Source organism: Bombina bombina, chromosome 7 (assembly GCF_027579735.1).
Source record: "Bombina bombina isolate aBomBom1 chromosome 7, aBomBom1.pri, whole genome shotgun sequence".
NCBI classification, from domain to species: Eukaryota; Metazoa; Chordata; class Amphibia; order Anura; family Bombinatoridae; genus Bombina; species Bombina bombina.
In genome coordinates, this window is record NC_069505.1 from 119,707,064 (window position 1) to 119,724,041 (window position 16,978).

General features: G+C 37.4%; 1 protein-coding gene across 1 annotated transcript in view; it reads left to right on the forward strand.

Moving 5' to 3' along the window:
- LOC128636266 (ovochymase-2-like) overlaps positions 1 to 16,978 on the forward strand; it is a 343,532-nt gene that overhangs the window by 39,600 nt on the left and 286,954 nt on the right. Inside the window, 4 exon segments of the mRNA XM_053689302.1 lie at positions 550 to 722; positions 930 to 1,025; positions 7,363 to 7,514; positions 16,736 to 16,938. Coding sequence (XP_053545277.1) covers positions 550 to 722; positions 930 to 1,025; positions 7,363 to 7,514; positions 16,736 to 16,938 — 624 coding nt within the window.

The following is a 16,978-nucleotide window of genomic DNA, read 5'->3' on the forward strand; positions in this document are numbered from 1 at the left end:
AGACAAGCCTGGGTGCAAAGCCCATAGGGAAAATTACAAAGCAAATATATTATCGCAACACAGAAAACCTGGCATTCTCTTGCAGGCACACAGATAGATTAAAAGCAAAAATTGAAGTTAGTTACAGCATTTGGCTAAATTGTTTAAGCCCAGGACCATGTCAAGGTCTGTTCCTCCCTGGGCCCCTAACCTACAGCCACACAGGCCTTTGGTGGGAGTACCCAGGGCAGTTACATGGGAGTTTTGCAGTGACATGGGATGTGCACCCAGTCTAGTTTGAGAGTGCAGTCCATTTCCATGTTTTGTATGTGTCTAGGGAAATTGTAAACGGCCTGTGCTACCTTTGTTTTTGTTAGTTTGAAAAGGGACTTAGATGAAGGATTTGTAAATAAAAACATGGCTTTATGGCATTAGCTTGTAAAAAAGAGTATCATAATATATATATATAAAAAATCTATAATTAAAGCAAACAAAAAGATGAATTAGACATGTTTTCAAGCCTACTACAAACCCACATATAGAGCTATATATTGATTTTGTCTTTCACAGGTATGTTTTAGCGTATGTGAAAGTTTATGTCGGAGAATACGACGTCACAGTAAGGGAGCAAACAGAAAAGTTTTTCTCTGTCATCTCTATTACGATGCACCCTGATTTTGACTCTGCTCAACCAATCAACTATGACCTTGCAGTGCTGGAGTTGGATGGCAATATACAATTTGGTAACTGACAGTATAGACATGATATCCACACAGAAAATATATAGACTTGTTGGGTAATGTTACTGTCAATTTCTATATTTATATGGTACTGCTATTGTTTTCTCTAGCCTCCAATATATGACAATAAAGAGGTGAAATACTTATCAATCCACTAAACCAAAAATGTTACATACTGTGTTTGTTCACTCTATCTTTCTGCCCCATCAGATAACAACATTTCACCCGTCTGTCTGCCACACATAGATGATGTATTTGAACCAGGTTCCCTCTGTGTTGCACTTGGATGGGGCCGTCTAAAAGAAAGTAAGATGACTTCACCATTTTGACTGCATCCAACAGATTAATGGCAAATTGTGTGTGAGCTTTAGTTCACTGGACAAAACCTTACATCTCTTATATCGCTCTGCACTTTTCCTTGTTACGCATCTGACCTATATTGTTATTGCTGTTTTGTTTGTGCAGAACTGTGTCGATGTTAAATTGTCTTTAAAGTTTTTGGTTAACACCTGTGCTAGTTGGATCCTTTACAGAAAACATTGCTCTCGGCAATAATAGCTACCTTCTTGGGCTGTATAGTATAACAAAATGGACAAAATGAATGAATAGAGAGTTTGTGCATCTCTTAAAATAGCTGTCTAAAGGAAAATTATAATATTAAAATATTTCCTTTATTATATACCTAAATTTACATAATTTTCCTTTTTTGCTTTGATTCAGAGATTATTTTCCCAAATGTACAATTAAATATATATATGTGTGTGTGTAAATAAATCCAAATGGTAGGCACTCAACTTCATGTCAACAACTTCTCTGGGGCACAGGACTTTCAATAATTCATGCAGATATGAGTCCTCTGGGTGCAGCCACATACAAAAAGAAAGCCCAGGCCAGCACTCACGAGTAAAACATCAAGCCTCTATCAAAATAGAATTAAAATCCCATAACGCTTCGGTTCCTGCTGGAACCTCTGTCAAATGGAACAAATCAGCAGGTGATGCTGATGAGTTGATAGATGGCAGCATGGATTCATGCTTTAATGTTGTTTACACCAAATTCTGACCCTACCATCTGAATATTGCAGCTGAAATAGAGACTCATCAGACCAGGTAATGTTTTTCCAATCTTCTATTATCCAATTTTTGAGCCTGTGTGGATTGTAGCCTTAGTTTCCTGTTCTTAGCTGACAGGAGTGGGCTTTTGCTGCTGTAGCCCATCTGCTTCAAGGTTCGATGTGTTGTGCGTTCAGAGATAGTATTCTGCAAACCTTGGTTGTAACAAGTGGTTATTTGAGTTACTGTTGTCTTTCTATTATTTCGAACCAGGCTGCCCATTCTTCTCTGACCTCTGACATCTACAAAGCATTTTTGTCCGCACAACTGCCACTCACTGGATATTTTCTTTTTCTTGGTGGATTCTTTTACCACCCTGCCATTTTCGGAATCCACCTGGATGCAGCGTAGGCAAACGAAGCCTTAAAAAAAAAACACGTAACCGCCCTCACTAAATAACAAAAAAACACTTAATCGCCTGCAAGAAATAAAAAAAAACAAAAACAAACCACCCACATGAAATAATAAAAAACCTAACCTCCTGCACAAAGTATTAACAAACACCTAAACTGCCAACCCCCACATTGCAAAACAATAAAGTAATTAACCCCTACTCCGCAAATAACACAAATAACATAATTAAAACATTAACCCCTAAACCGCCAAACTCCCACATTGCAATAAACCTGATTAACCCCTAAACCGCCAGCCCCAATTAACCTATTAACCCCTAAACCGCCAACCCCCCACATCGCAATAAACCTAATTAACCTATTAACCCTTAAACCCCCCACATTGCAATTAACCTATTAACTCCTAAACCGCCAACCCCCCACAACACAAATAACTAATTTAATTACTAAGCCCCCTAACCTAACACCCCCTAAATTAACCCCAAATACATAAACTAAAGTTAAAATAAAAATAAAAATTCCTAACATTAATTTAAAAATAAAACCTAACATTAACTTAAGAAACAATTCTAAAATTCCAAAAAATAGTCTAAAATTACAGAAAAAAATAAACAAAATTATCAAAAAATATTTTTTTTTAACCTAATCCCTATGAAAATAAAAAAGCCCCCCAAAATAAAAACACCCCCTAATCTAAACTACCAATAGCCCTTTAAAGTGTCTTTTGTAGGGCATTGCCCTAAGTTAAACAGCTCCTTTACATTTAAAAAATACTAAGTTCCCCCCTAACAGTAAAACCCCCCCCACCCACCAAACCCCCCAAAATAAAATAACCTGCACTAAAAAAACTTAAACTACCCATTGCCCTTAAAGGGGCATTTGTATGTACATTGCACAGCTCTTTTACAAGCCCAAAAAATCCCTAATCTTAAAAATAGAAAACCCCGTTCCTGAAGTCCGGCGGAGAAGGTCTATATTCATCCGGAGCGAAGGTGTGAAGCTTGCTTCCCGATGCATGGATCCTCAAGCGGCGGAGGTCCAAAATGGCTTGGAGGCTCCTCTTCATGCAATCGTCCGTGACACACTGAAAATTAAATGCAAGGTACCCTATATTTATTTACCTTGCATTCCTATTGGCTGAAATTTTTAAATCAGCCAATAGGATGAGAGCTACTGAAATCGTATTGGCTAATTTGAACAGCCAATATGATTTCAGTAGCTCTTATCCTATTGGCTGATTTCAAAATGTCAGCCAATAGGAATGCAAGGCACCCCAAATTGAATGCAGTACCTTGCATTAAATTTTCAGTGTACGAAGGAGATCGGATGAAGAGGAGCCTCCATGCCGCTTTGGACCTCCGCCGTTGAAGACCGCCGCTCCGGATCCGCGCATCGGGGAAGATTGCTCCGCGCCGCCTTCGCTCCGGATGAAGATAGAAGATGATGGAGCAAACTGTAAGAAAACCTTCACCACCTGGAAGGAAACCTTCACCGCCGGACTTCAGGAATGATCAGTACCTATTTGGGGCTTAGGGGCATATTTATCAATATGCGAGCGGACATGATACAAAGTAGCGTATCATGTCTGCTGCACATCGATAAATGCCGACAGGATACGCTGCCGGCATTTATCATTGCACCAGGAGTTCTTGTGAACTGCTGGTGCAATGCCACCCCCTGCAGATTCGGGGCCAATCGGCCGCTAGCAGGGGTGTCAATCAACACGATTGTATTCAATTCTGGTTGATTTCTGTCTGCGGCCTCAGAGCAGGCGGACAAGTTATAGAGCAGCGGTCTTTAGACCGCTGCTTCATAACTTCTGTTTCCAGGCTTGCCAGAAACAAGGGGCATCAAGCTCCAAATGGAGCTTGATAAATATGCCCCTTAGTCTTAGGCTATTTTTTTAATTTTTGGGGTGGCTTTTTTTTTAGATTGGGTATTTTGGTCTGTAAAAGAGCTGAATGCCCTTTTATGGGCAATGCCCATACAAATGCCCCTTTAGGGGCTATGGGTAGCTTAGGTTTTAATAGACTTTTTTTAGTTTTGGGGGGTTGGGTGGGTGGGAGTTTTACTGTTAGTGGGTACTTTGTAATTTTTACAAGTAAAAGAACTGATTTCTTTAGGGAAATGCCCTACAAAAGGCCCTTTTAAGGGCTATTGGTAGTTTATTGATAGATTATGGGGTGATTTTATTTTGGGGGGATGTTTTTATTTTTATAAGGGTATTTAGGTTTAAATTTTTATTTTGGATAGCTTTGTTTATTTTTTTTCTGTAATTTTGATTTTTTTGTAATATTAGATTTGGGGTTTGTAGTTTTTTAAAAATAGACTGCCCCCTGGGCAGGCTTATCGCCTGGTATATATATATGTGTGTGTATATATATATATATATATATATATATATATATGTGTGTGTATATATATATATATATATATATATATATACAGTATGTGTGTGTGTATATATATATATATATATATATATATACAGTATGTGTGTGTGTATATATATATATATATATATATATGTAACAAACACGACCAGGCCTAGCACTAACGGTAAACTTATTAAACCGGGGTACACTACAAGATATAGCATAAGTCAAAAGAAGAAATGCACTCTCCGGATTTGAATATGGGTAATCTTTTTGATCCCGCATGGTGTTTCGGGGTTTTATCCCCGTCTTCAGACCAACAATAATTCCAAACAATAGGACAAACTTAAATACCACTCACCTCTTGTGCACGCTATTCACATGTGAGACACGGCAGACGCGCAGCTCGATGCGCACGTCATCAGGCGGCGCCCGTTGCCTTGCAACCTGCAGTGTAAACTAATACAGCTAAAAACCTTTCAATACATGTATAACTAACACCAGTGTGCAAATTTAAAAGAAAACAGACTAGAGGCTTAAATATGAACATGCTATAATACTAGGCAAATTGTATATATATATATATATATATATATATATATATATACTGTATGTATGTGTGTATATATCAATATATATATATATATATAAATAAATATATATATATATATATATATATATAAATATAGACATGTGCATTTGTGTCATTTGGAAGGAAACAAATGCCGAATATGGCAACCAACAGTAGAATTCAGCTATTTTTGGAAATGGATTTCTTCTTGTGAAACTGCAACACATGAAGATCTGGATTTAAACAAATCCTGTTGATGCTTTGTTGACATTAGTTACAAGATGAAGACAAATAGATAATTAGAGAGGTCTTTCACTGCCTTGACTGTGTTTCATGCTCATATTCGTTGTTGGTAGAAATTATTTTGATGACTCTTGATAGGAAACATTTCTTTGTTCAGAGCTTGATGTGACGTGTTTTTATCTGTGATATCAGTTGCAGGACTGGAAAAAAGTTTAGTTTGACACTAGTCTGCTTTGTTGACATAATTTTGGTTTGGAAACAATTGTCTTATTTCTCTACCTGAAAAACTCCTCTGTGTATTCACATGTTAACTTATGCAACATTTCACTAAGCATGCAGAAGTTAGCTTAAAGGGATAGTCTAGTCAACATTAAACTATTATGATTCAGATAGAGCATGTGATTTTAAGCTACTTTCTAATTTACTCCTATTATCAATTTTTCTTTGTTCTCTTGGTATCTTTATTTGAATGTAAGCTTAGGATCCGGCCCATTTTTGGTTCAGCACTTGGGTAGCGCTTGCCGATTTGTGTTTAAATGTAGCTACCAATCAGCAAGCGCTACTAAGGTGCTGAACAAAAAATGGGCTGGCTCCTGAGCTTACATTCTTGCTTTTTCAAATAAAGATACGAAGAGTACAAAGAAAAATTGATAATATTGAGTAAATTGCATGCTCTATCTGAATTATGAAAGTTTAATTTTGACTAGACTATCCTTTTAAGGCTTCATAGCTCAAGAATCATGGACAAGATTTTCCGGAAATTAGTGCGGTAGTTTTGGCTATAGGATTAGTATGACCATGTGGAACACAACATGTATTTTAAACCTTAACAACTTTTGTAATACAGAATAAATTTAAATAAAAACAGAAGTGCTAAACCTGGGAACGAGCATCAGCATAATAGCTTGTTCTAGGGCTAGTTACCACCCAAGGAGCAGCCTCTTTTTGCTCAACATGTGCCTTTCACAGAGAAGAACTTTCCTTTAGCATATCTGCTTCTTGGGTGGTAACTAGCCATAGAACAAGCTGTTGTACGTTCCCAGGTTGAGCGCTTCTCTATTTTTATTTATGCAAATTATGACCCTGAGGGAAGTCTCCCTAAGGGTGATGCGGGAAGCCAGGCGTGCACCCGTTGCTCAGTATGCCTAGAGGAATATGGCTGCACCTCACTGACGAGGCCCACACTGGGCTGAAACGTACGCCTGGGGTTTTGCTGTTTCGTTCAGAGAGGGATTGCCTGGTATTTTCGGGGCTGGACTGCACTGTTAAGTCAGGATCAGACTGATATGCTACAGGAAAGATCTTCCCTATGAAAGGCACATGTTGAGCAAAAATAGACTGCTTCTTGGGTGGTAACTAGCCATAGAACAAGCTATTATGCTGCTGTTCGTTCCCAGGGTCAGCGCTTCTATGTTTTTATTTATGCAAATTATGACCCTGAGGGAATTCTCCCTAAGGGTGATGCGGGAAGTCAGATGTGCACCCGTTGCTCAATGTGCCTATAGGGATATGGCTGCACCTCACTGATGAGGCCCACATTAGGCTGAAACGTACATCAGGGATTGCCTGGTATTTCGTGACTGGACTGTACTGTTAAGTCAGGATCAGACTGAAGTGCTACAGGAAAGTTCTTCTCTGTGAAATACACATGTTGAGCAAAAAGAGGCTGCTTCTTAGGTGGTAATTGCCCATAGAAATAGCTATTATGCTGCTGTTCGTTCCCAGGTTGAGCAATTCTCTGTTTTTATTTATTTACAGAATGGATTTATTTTAGATTGTCCATTTTTAATGATTGCCTAGACACATTTTTAATGAAATTCATTAAGTCATGAGTTATAACCATTTGAAAAACAGGGTTTAACAAATGTGAATGCTGATTTGAATGCACAAAAGGGGTTGGGATAAGGAAGGGCAGCACAAACCTTAATACCCCATTATGGACAAGCTATATTATGAAGTGTTATAAAATATAATGTGTTTGTATTTCAGAAGGGATTCTTCCCAGATCTCTGCAAGAGGTTGTGTTGCCCATTATCAAACCCAGGAAATGCACAGACGTCATGGCAACTTTGAAAGGAAACATGGTTTTTGATACCATATTATGTGCAGGTTTTCCAGAGGGAGGGAAGGATGCATGCCAGGTATGCTTAATTCCAAATACTCCTGTGTTTACAGCTTTCTTCTAAAATTCTTAAGAGAAATTCTTATGGGCAAGTGGCCGAACAGATCCGCTGCCTGAAAGCAAGTTGAAAAAGCTTGCCTGCATGCCACTGATTACATGGTGCCCATTAAACCCCTTTTTATGCACCTTTATATCCTCTTCATTTTTTGGGATCTCATTACAAATAGAGCTGCCTAACAACTAAATACATTCCATCTACTTTATTCAGTAAAAGATCCAACAGTTAGGCACAATGTACTACTCTCTTAACTAGTTCAAAGCATTGAGCACCACTGTTCTAGAAATGTTATCTCTTGTAAATCAAATTCCCATTTTTTATGAAGTTTATCTAGTTTAAAAAGAATTGTGGACATTGATCCAGATTAGCCTTATTCAATATCAGCTATATATACTTTCCCTCTAGTTCGGAGGTATATATATATCTTCCTTACTATTCACAACCAGATTTTACTCTTCTTTATAATTTGGTTTATTCCAAACAACCGTACAAATTGTAAAACCACTCTGGTATCTCCAAAATTCGAATTAAATAAAAAATTAAAGAATTGGCAAAGCCAAAATTAAACTATCATGATTCAGCAATCAAACAAATATTCAAATGCATTTATAATATCAAATTGGCTCATTTCTATTGCTATACAGGTGGCCCTCGTTTTACAACGGTTCAATTTACACCGTTTCAGAATAACAACCTTTTTTCCCAGTCATGTGACTGCTATTGAAAAGCATTGAGAAGCAGTGCATTTATTAAAATAGCCAGTAGGTGGAGCTGTCCGCTTGTGTTGCAGCAAAGCCAAGCAAGCTGAAATTAACCAGACCTGAGCTATCGAGCAGATGCCAAAGGAACAATATCGTCCTGTCTATAACTCAGTTCAGATTTGAATGCATAGAAAGAACTGCTTGCAGAAAAATGCAAGTGAAGTCTGTGTTGTGTGATTATTTTATTAGGTTTATAATGCTGTCTAGCATTTAAAGTCTTCATTTCAAAGCTTTTAAAATAATGTATTAGGTGTTACTTATGACAATTTTGAGAGGGGCCTGGAACCTATCTCCCTCACTTCCCATTGACTTACATTATAAACCATTCCTTCTGGAACCTAACCCCGGCGTAAACTGAGGGCTACCTGTATTTCACTAAACAGCAATATACTTTTGGGAGCTAGTTGGTGATTGGTGGCTCCACATAAAAGCCTCTTGTCATTAGCTCACCATAAATGTAAACTAGATTCCAGTAGGCTCTTGAGGTTTACTCTTCAACAAAGGATACCAAGAAAATTTGATTATAGATGTAAAATTAGAACTGGTTTAGAAATCATGCTCTGTCTGTAACAACTTTTTAAATTCATTTTCCAACTGAAAGAAAGACATTCAGATGTAAATTTTTGTATTAAGAGTATACTTGAAACTTATTTAAAAGTTAGCTTTAAATTACACCTCCTTTTGTAACAATCAATCTCAATAATATTGTTCTAGCTCTATCATTAAAACATGATCATCATAGTCATTCCCATATATAAACTATATAATTATTGATTAAATATGATGAACAGAAAAAAAAAATGAATTTTTGTTTTTTACTTCTTTTTGTAGAGTAGTTTTATAAATTCTAGCCCTCTTTCCTTATAGATATATTAACTATATACTTCTTTTTAAGGAATATGAAACAGTGGCCCAGGGCTGTATTTTGGCGTAGACAAACAAGGCATTGCCTAGGGTGGCAGAATTTGGGGGCAGCACTTTTTGAGTCTCACTACATGCACATTACACCGCACAACACGCACACTCACATACACACACAGGCACTTGAACATGAAAATTTACTTTGGAAATGCCATGAAAAAAAATTCATATTACACCCTCACGAAAATATTATGGCCAAAGAGTCCTAAAACCTGGGGAGTGCGGGGGAAGTACAAAACCTATATACGCCACTTAACAGTAAAACAATTACGTTAAGTTAAAGTAAACACAAAAGAAAAAAATAAATAGAGTAAAAAAACAGCAATTTGTTTTCTTGCAAAATAAGCCACTGCCATCAGGGAGATTATAGAGGGGACATTTTTGGAACTTAAGTTGCATTCTGCCTCTTCTGAGCATGAGCAAAACAAATTGTCTCAATAGTAAACCAGCTCAAGCTACTCTAGAAGAGTTATGACAAACGCTAGACAAGCCATCCTGTAGAGACCCCAGCATCCTTGTAGGTCTGTGACAGGAAGTAGTGGACGCTGCACAGATGAAGTTTAAAAAAAAAGAAAATAAATAAAAGATAAAATTCATTTAAAATGTTGAATAATACATATTGCAATGGTTTTTATTATCTTTAACCCACTGCTTAGTTCTTTTTGCATTACAGCAATGATATGGACTATCCCTTTAAAGCAGGGATGGGGAACCTTGGCACATCTGATGTTTCAGAACTATATTACCCATGAAGCTTAGTAACTCTGAAGTCCAGTTGAACATCATGGGAAATGTAGTTCTGAAACATCTGGAGGGCCAAGGTTCCCTTTCTCTGCTTTAAAGATTCTGACCACAGGAGAAGCCTAATTAAAGCGTATATCCTAATGAAACGTATGTGCAGTATAACTTACTGCCTGACATAAGTGGCTGACATAACAAGCTACAACATCTCTTCTGTATAAGTGCAATGTTTTGGGGGCTCATAATACAATCATCCATCAACTGTCAATCATCTATCATTATAAGTAGAGGTATATACTTAACCTACAAAAAATATCTAAATATCTAAATTCCAGGTGATATGTAAACTCCTCAGATCAGGTAAAGTACAATCTTTTCTTTTATTCTGGTGTTAGTGATCATAGGAGCTACTAATTTTCAATTAGCAAGTTACTTAAAGATATTTGATTGAACTCCTTAAGCACTTTAACCAACCTCTCCATATCAAAAAGAAAATAATTAGGTCACCTACAAGTTGATTTTGTGGTGTTCTGATTCTACAAATACCTTAATGATTTTATTATTTCCTTTATGAGATACCTCTAGCATCTCCATCACCATTAAGTATAATTAAGTGGATAGGGGACATTCTTTCTGGGTACTATTTGAAATACAAATAGTTTTCATCAGTTATTTCTTTCATGTAATTAGCAAGAGTCCATGAGCTAGTGACGTATGGGATATACATTCCTACCAGGAGGGGCAAAGTTTCCCAAACCTTAAAATGCCTATAAATACACCCCTCACCACACCCACAATTCAGTTTTACAAACTTTGCCTCCGATGGAGGTGGTGAAGTAAGTTTGTGCTAGATTCTACGTTGATATGCGCTCCGCAGCAAGTTGGAGCCCGGTTTTCCTCTCAGCGTGCAGTGAATGTCAGAGGGATGTGAGGAGAGTATTGCCTATTTTGAATGCAGTGATCTCCTTCTACGGGGTCTATTTCATAGGTTCTCTGTTATCGGTCGTAGAGATTCATCTCTTACCTCCCTTTTCAGATCGACGATATACTCTTATATATACCATTACCTCTGCTGATTCTCGTTTCAGTACTGGTTTGGCTTTCTACAAACATGTAGATGAGTGTCCTGGGGTAAGTAAATCTTATTTTCTGTGACACTCTAAAGCTATGGTTGGGCACTTTGTTTATAAAGTTCTAAATATATGTATTCAAACATTTATTTGCCTTGACTCAGAATGTTCAACTTTCCTTATTTTTCAGACAGTCAGTTTCATATTTGGGATAATGCATTTGAATTAATCATTTTTTCTTACCTTCAAAAATTTGACTCTTTTTTCCCTGTGGGCTGTTAGGCTCGCGGGGGCTGAAAATGCTTCATTTTATTGCGTCATTCTTGGCGCTGATTTTTTTGGCGCAAAAATTCTTTTCTGTTTCCGGCGTCATACGTGTCGCCGGAAGTTGCGTCATTTTTTTGACGTTATTTTGCGCCAAAAATGTCGGCGTTCCGGATGTGGCGTCATTTTTGGCGCCAAAAGGCATTTCGGCGCCAAATAATGTGGGCGTCTTGTTTGGCGCTAAAAAAATATGGGCGTCGCTTTTGTCTCCACATTATTTAAGTCTCATTATTTATTGCTTCTGGTTGCTAGAAGCTTGTTCACTGGCATTTTTTTCCCATTCCTGAAACTGTCATTTAAGGATTTTGATCAATTTGCTTTATATGTTGTTTTTTCTATTACATATTGCAAGATGTTCCACGTTGCAACTGAGTCAGAAGTTACTTGAGGAAAATCACTGCCCGGGGCTGGAGCTACCAAGCTAAGTGTATCTGCTATAAATTTTTGGTACCTGTTTCTCCAGCTGTTGTTTGTATTGCATGTCATGACAAACTTATTAATGCAGATAAAATTTCCTTTAGTACTGTTATATTACCTGTTGCTGTTCCGTCAACATTTAATTTTCAGAGTGTTCCTGATAAACATAAGAGATTTTATTTTTTAAATCCATTTAGAAGGCTATGTCTGTTATTTCTCCTTCTAGTTTACATAAAAGTCTTTTAAAACTTCTCTTTTTTTCAGATGAATTTTTAAATGAACATCATCGTTCTGATACTGATAATGGTTCTTCTGGTTCAGAAGTTTCTGTCTCAGAGGTTGATGCTGTTAAATCTTTTTATTTGTTCAAGATGGAATTTATTCGTTCTTTATTTAAAGACGTATTAATTGCTTTAGATATAGAGGATTCTGGTCCTCTTGATACTAAATCTAAACGTTTAAATAGGGTTTTTTAAATCTCCTGTATTTATTCCAGAAGTGTTTAATCTCCCTGATGCTTTTTCTGAAGTAATTTCCAGGGAATGGAATAATTTGGGTAATTCTTTTACTCCTTCTAAACGTTTAAGCAATTATATTCTGTGCCATCTGACAGATTAGAGTTTTTTGGGACAAAATCCCTAAGGTTTGGGGCTGTCTCTATTCCTGCTAAAATGTACTACTATTCTTACGGCAGATAGTACTAAATTTAAGGATCCTTTAGATAAGAAAATTGAATCCTTTCTAAGAAAAGTTTACTTATGTTTAGGTAATCTTCTTAGACCTGCTATATTTTTACCGGATGTTGCTGCAGCTTCATCTTTTTGGTTAGAAGTTTTAGCGCAACAAGTAACAGATCATAATTTTATAGCATTATTTTTATTCTATAACATGCTAATAATTTTATTGGTGATACCATATTTTGATATCATTTGAGTTGATGTCAGGTATATGTCTCTAGCTATTTTAGCTAGAAAAGCTTTATGGATTTAACTTGGAATGCTGATATGTCTTCTAAGTTAACTTTGTTTTTCCCTTTCTTTCCAGGGTAATATTAATTTTTTCGTTCTTTTTCTCATAATAAGGAACAAAAGCCTGATCCTTCATCCTCAGGAGCGGTTTCAGTTTGGAAACTATTTCCAGTTTGGAATATATCCAAGCCTTATAGAATCCTATAGTCAGCTCCTAAGTACCCATGAAGGTGCGGCCCTTTTTTCCAGTTCAGCTGGTATGGGGCAGATTACGTTTTATTCAAAGGAGTTTGGATCAATTCCGTTCTCAATCTCTGGTTTCAGAACATTGTTTCAGAAAGGTACAGAATTGGCTTCAGTTAAGGCCTCCTGCTAAGAGATTTTTTTTCTTCCCGTGTCCCAGTTAACACAGCAAGGCTCAGCATTTCTGAAATGTGTTTCAGATCTAGAGTTGGCTGGAGTAATTATGCCAGTTCCAGTTCTGGAACAGGGGCTAGGGTTTTATTTTATCTCTTCATTGTACCAAAGAAGGTCAATTCCTTCAGACCAGTTCCGGATCTATCAATATTGAATCGTTATGTATACCAACATTCAAGATGGTTACTGTAGGACTATTCTGCCTTTTGTTTAGCAAGGGCATTTTATGTCTACAATAGTTTTGCAGGATGTGTATCTGCATATTCCGATTCATTCAGATCACTTTTAGTGTTTGAGATTCTCTTTTTAGACAAGCATTACCAGTTTTGTGGCTCTACTGTTTGGCCTAGCCTCAGTTCCAAGAATTTTTTTCAAAGATTCTCGGTGCCCTTCTTTCTGTATTCAGAGAACAGGGTTTTTGTATTTCCTTATTTGGACGATTATTTTGGTATTTGCTCAGTCTTCTCATTCAAAGAATCTCATGCGATTCGACTTGTGTTGTTTCTTCAAGATCATGGTTGGAGGATCAATTTACCAAAAAGTTCATTGATTCCTCAGTCAAGGGTAACCTTTCTGGGTTTCCAGATAGATTCAGTGTCCATGACTCTGTCTTTAACAGACAAGAGACGTCTAAATTGTTTTCAGCTTGTCGAAACCTTCAGTCACAATCATTCCCTTCGGTAACCTTATGCATGGAAATTCTAGGTCTTATGACTGCTGCATTGGACGCAATCCCCTTTGCTTGTTTTTCACATGCGACCTCTTCAGCTCTGTATGCTGAATCAATGGTGCAAGGATTACACAAAGATATTTCAATTTATATCTTTAAAACCGATTGTTCGACACTCTCTAACGTGGTGGACAGATCACCATCGTTTAATTCAGGGGGCTTCTTTTGTGCTTCCGACCTGGACTGTAATTTCAACAGATACAAGTCTCACAGGTTGGGGAGCTGTGTGGGGATCTCTGTCGGCACAAGGAGTTTGGGAATCTCAGGAGGTGAGATTACCGATAAATATTTTGGAACTCCGTGCAATTTTCAGAGCTCTTCAGTTTTGGCCTCTTCTGTAGAGAGAATCGTTCATTTGTTTTCAGACAGACAATGTCACAACTGTGGCATACATCATCAAGGAGCGACTCACAGTCCTCTGGCTATGAAAGAAGTATCTCAAATTTTTTTGGTTTGGGCGGATTCCAGCTCCTGTCTAATCTCTGTGGTTCATATCCCAGGTGTAGACAATTGGGAAGCGGATTATCTCAGTCGCCAAACGTTGCATCCTGGCGAATGGTTTCTTCACCCAGAGGTATTTCTTCAGGTTGTTCAAATGTGGGAACTTCCAGAAATAGATCTGATGGCGTCTCATCTAAACAAGAAACTTCCCAGATATCTGTCCAGATCCCGGGATCCTTAGGCGGAGGCAGTGGATGCATTATCACTTCCTTGGAAGTATCATCCTGTCTATATCTTTCCGCCTCTAGTTCTTCTTCCAAGAGTAATCTCCAAGATTCTGAAGGAATGCTCGTTTGTTCTGCTGGTAGCTCCGGTATGGCCTTACAGGTTTGGTATGCGGATCTTGTCCGGATGGCCTCTTGCCAGCCGTGGACTCTTCCGTTAAGACCAGACCTTCTGTCGCAAGGTCCTTTTTTCCATCAGGATCTCAAATCCTTAAATTTTAAGGTATGGAGATTGAACGCTTGATTCTTGGTCAAAGAGGTTTCTCTGACTCTGTGATTAATACTATGTTACAGGCTCGTAATTCTGTATCTAGAGAGATATATTATAGAGTCTGGAAGACTTATATTTTTTGGTGTCTTTCTCATCTTTTTTCTTGGCATTCTTTTAGAATACCGAGAATTTTACAGTTTCTTCAGGATGGTTTAGATAAGGGTTTGTCTGCAAGTTCCTTGAAAGGACAAATCTCTGCTCTTTCTGTTCTTTTTCACAGAAAGATTGCTATTCTTCCTGATATTTATTGTTTTATACAAGCTTTGGTTCGTATAAAACCTGTCATTAAGTCAATTTCTCCTCCTTGGAGTTTGAATTTGGTTCTGGGAGCTCTTCAAGCTCCTCCCTTTGAACCTATGCATTCATTGGTCATTAAATTACTTTCTTGGAAAAGTTTTGTTCCTTTTGGCCATCTCTTCTGCCAGAAGAGTTTCTGATTTATCTGCTCTTTCTTGTGAGTCTCCTTTTCTGATTTTTCATCAGGATGAGGCGGTGTTGCGAACTTCTTTTGAATTTTTACCTAAAGTTGTGAATTCCAACAACATTAGTAGAGAAATTGTGGTTCCTTCATTATGTCCTAATCCTAAGAATTCTAAGGAGAAATCATTGCATTCTTTGGATGTTGTTAGAGCTTTGAAATATTATGTTGAAGCTACTAAGTCTTTCCGAAAGACTTCTAGTCTATTTGTTATCTTTTCCGGTTCTAGAAAAGGCCAGAAAGCTTCTGCCATTTCTTTGGCATCTTGGTTGAAATCTTTAATTCATCTTGCCTATGTTGAGTCGGGTAAAACTCCGCCTCAGAGGATTACAGCTCATTCTACCAGGTCAGTTTCTACTTCCTGGGCGTTTAAGAATGAAGCTTCGGTTGATCACATTTGCAAAGTTGCAACTTGGTCCTCTTTGCATATTTTTACTAAATTCTACCATTTTGATGTATTTTCTTCTTCTGAAGCAGTTTTTGATAGAAAAGTATTTCAGGCAGCAGTTTCAGTCTGAATCTTCTGCTTATGTTTTTTATTAAACTTTATTTTGGGTGTGGATTATTTTCAGCAGGAATTGGCTGTCTTTATTTTATCCCTCCCTCTCTAGTGACTCTTGTGTGGAAAGATCCACATCTTGGGTAGTCATTATCCCATACGTCACTAGCTCATGGACTCTTGCTAATGACATGAAAGAAAACATAATTTATGTAAGAACTTACCTGAAAAATTCATTTCTTTCATATTAGCAAGAGTCCATGAGGCCCACCCTTTTTTGTGGTGGTTATGATTTTTTTGTATAAAGCACAATTATTCCAATTCCTTATTTTATTTGCTTTCGCACTTTTTTATCACCCCACTTCTTGGCTATTCGTTAAACTGAATTGTGGGTGTGGTGAGGGGTGTATTTATAGGCATTTTAAGGTTTGGGAAACTTTGCCCCTCCTGGTAGGAATGTATATCCCATACGTCACTAGCTCATGGACTCTTGCTAATATGAAAGAAATGAATTTATCAGGTAAGTTCTTACATAAATTATGTTATTTCCCTCTGATATATAGCCTAAAAAAACATGTCTTCAGATCTACTATGTCAAACCTTGTTAGCAGTCATTGGTAAGGTCAGAATAGAAAATTCTTCTATCTAATTTTTTTTTTTTTACAAGTAAGTAAACAAAAGCAGTGCATAACAGCCTTTCAAGTACAGTTCTTTCAATAACAAAACAAAAACTACCATACTTGATAAGAAAAAAAAATTAATAAAATCAAGTATGATTAAGATACGAATTATGTTTTTGTTGTGAGATTCCTTTTAGATGACAGCTAGAACAAATGCACGTTATGCCTCTTCTACTTCAGGGTGATTCAGGAGGTCCACTTTTATGCCAGAGGTCACATGGCAACTGGGTTCTTGTTGGAGTGACCTCTTGGGGCATGGGGTGTGGAAGAAAATGGTTGAACAATATCTTTCAGCTTCCAGAGAATAGAGGATCACCAGGAATCTTCACCGACATCCAGAAATTGATTCACTGGGTTAATATACATCTGGACACAGGTAAGGTGTTATTCCATTTTATTAGCAACAATTTATTTTGTTTTAGA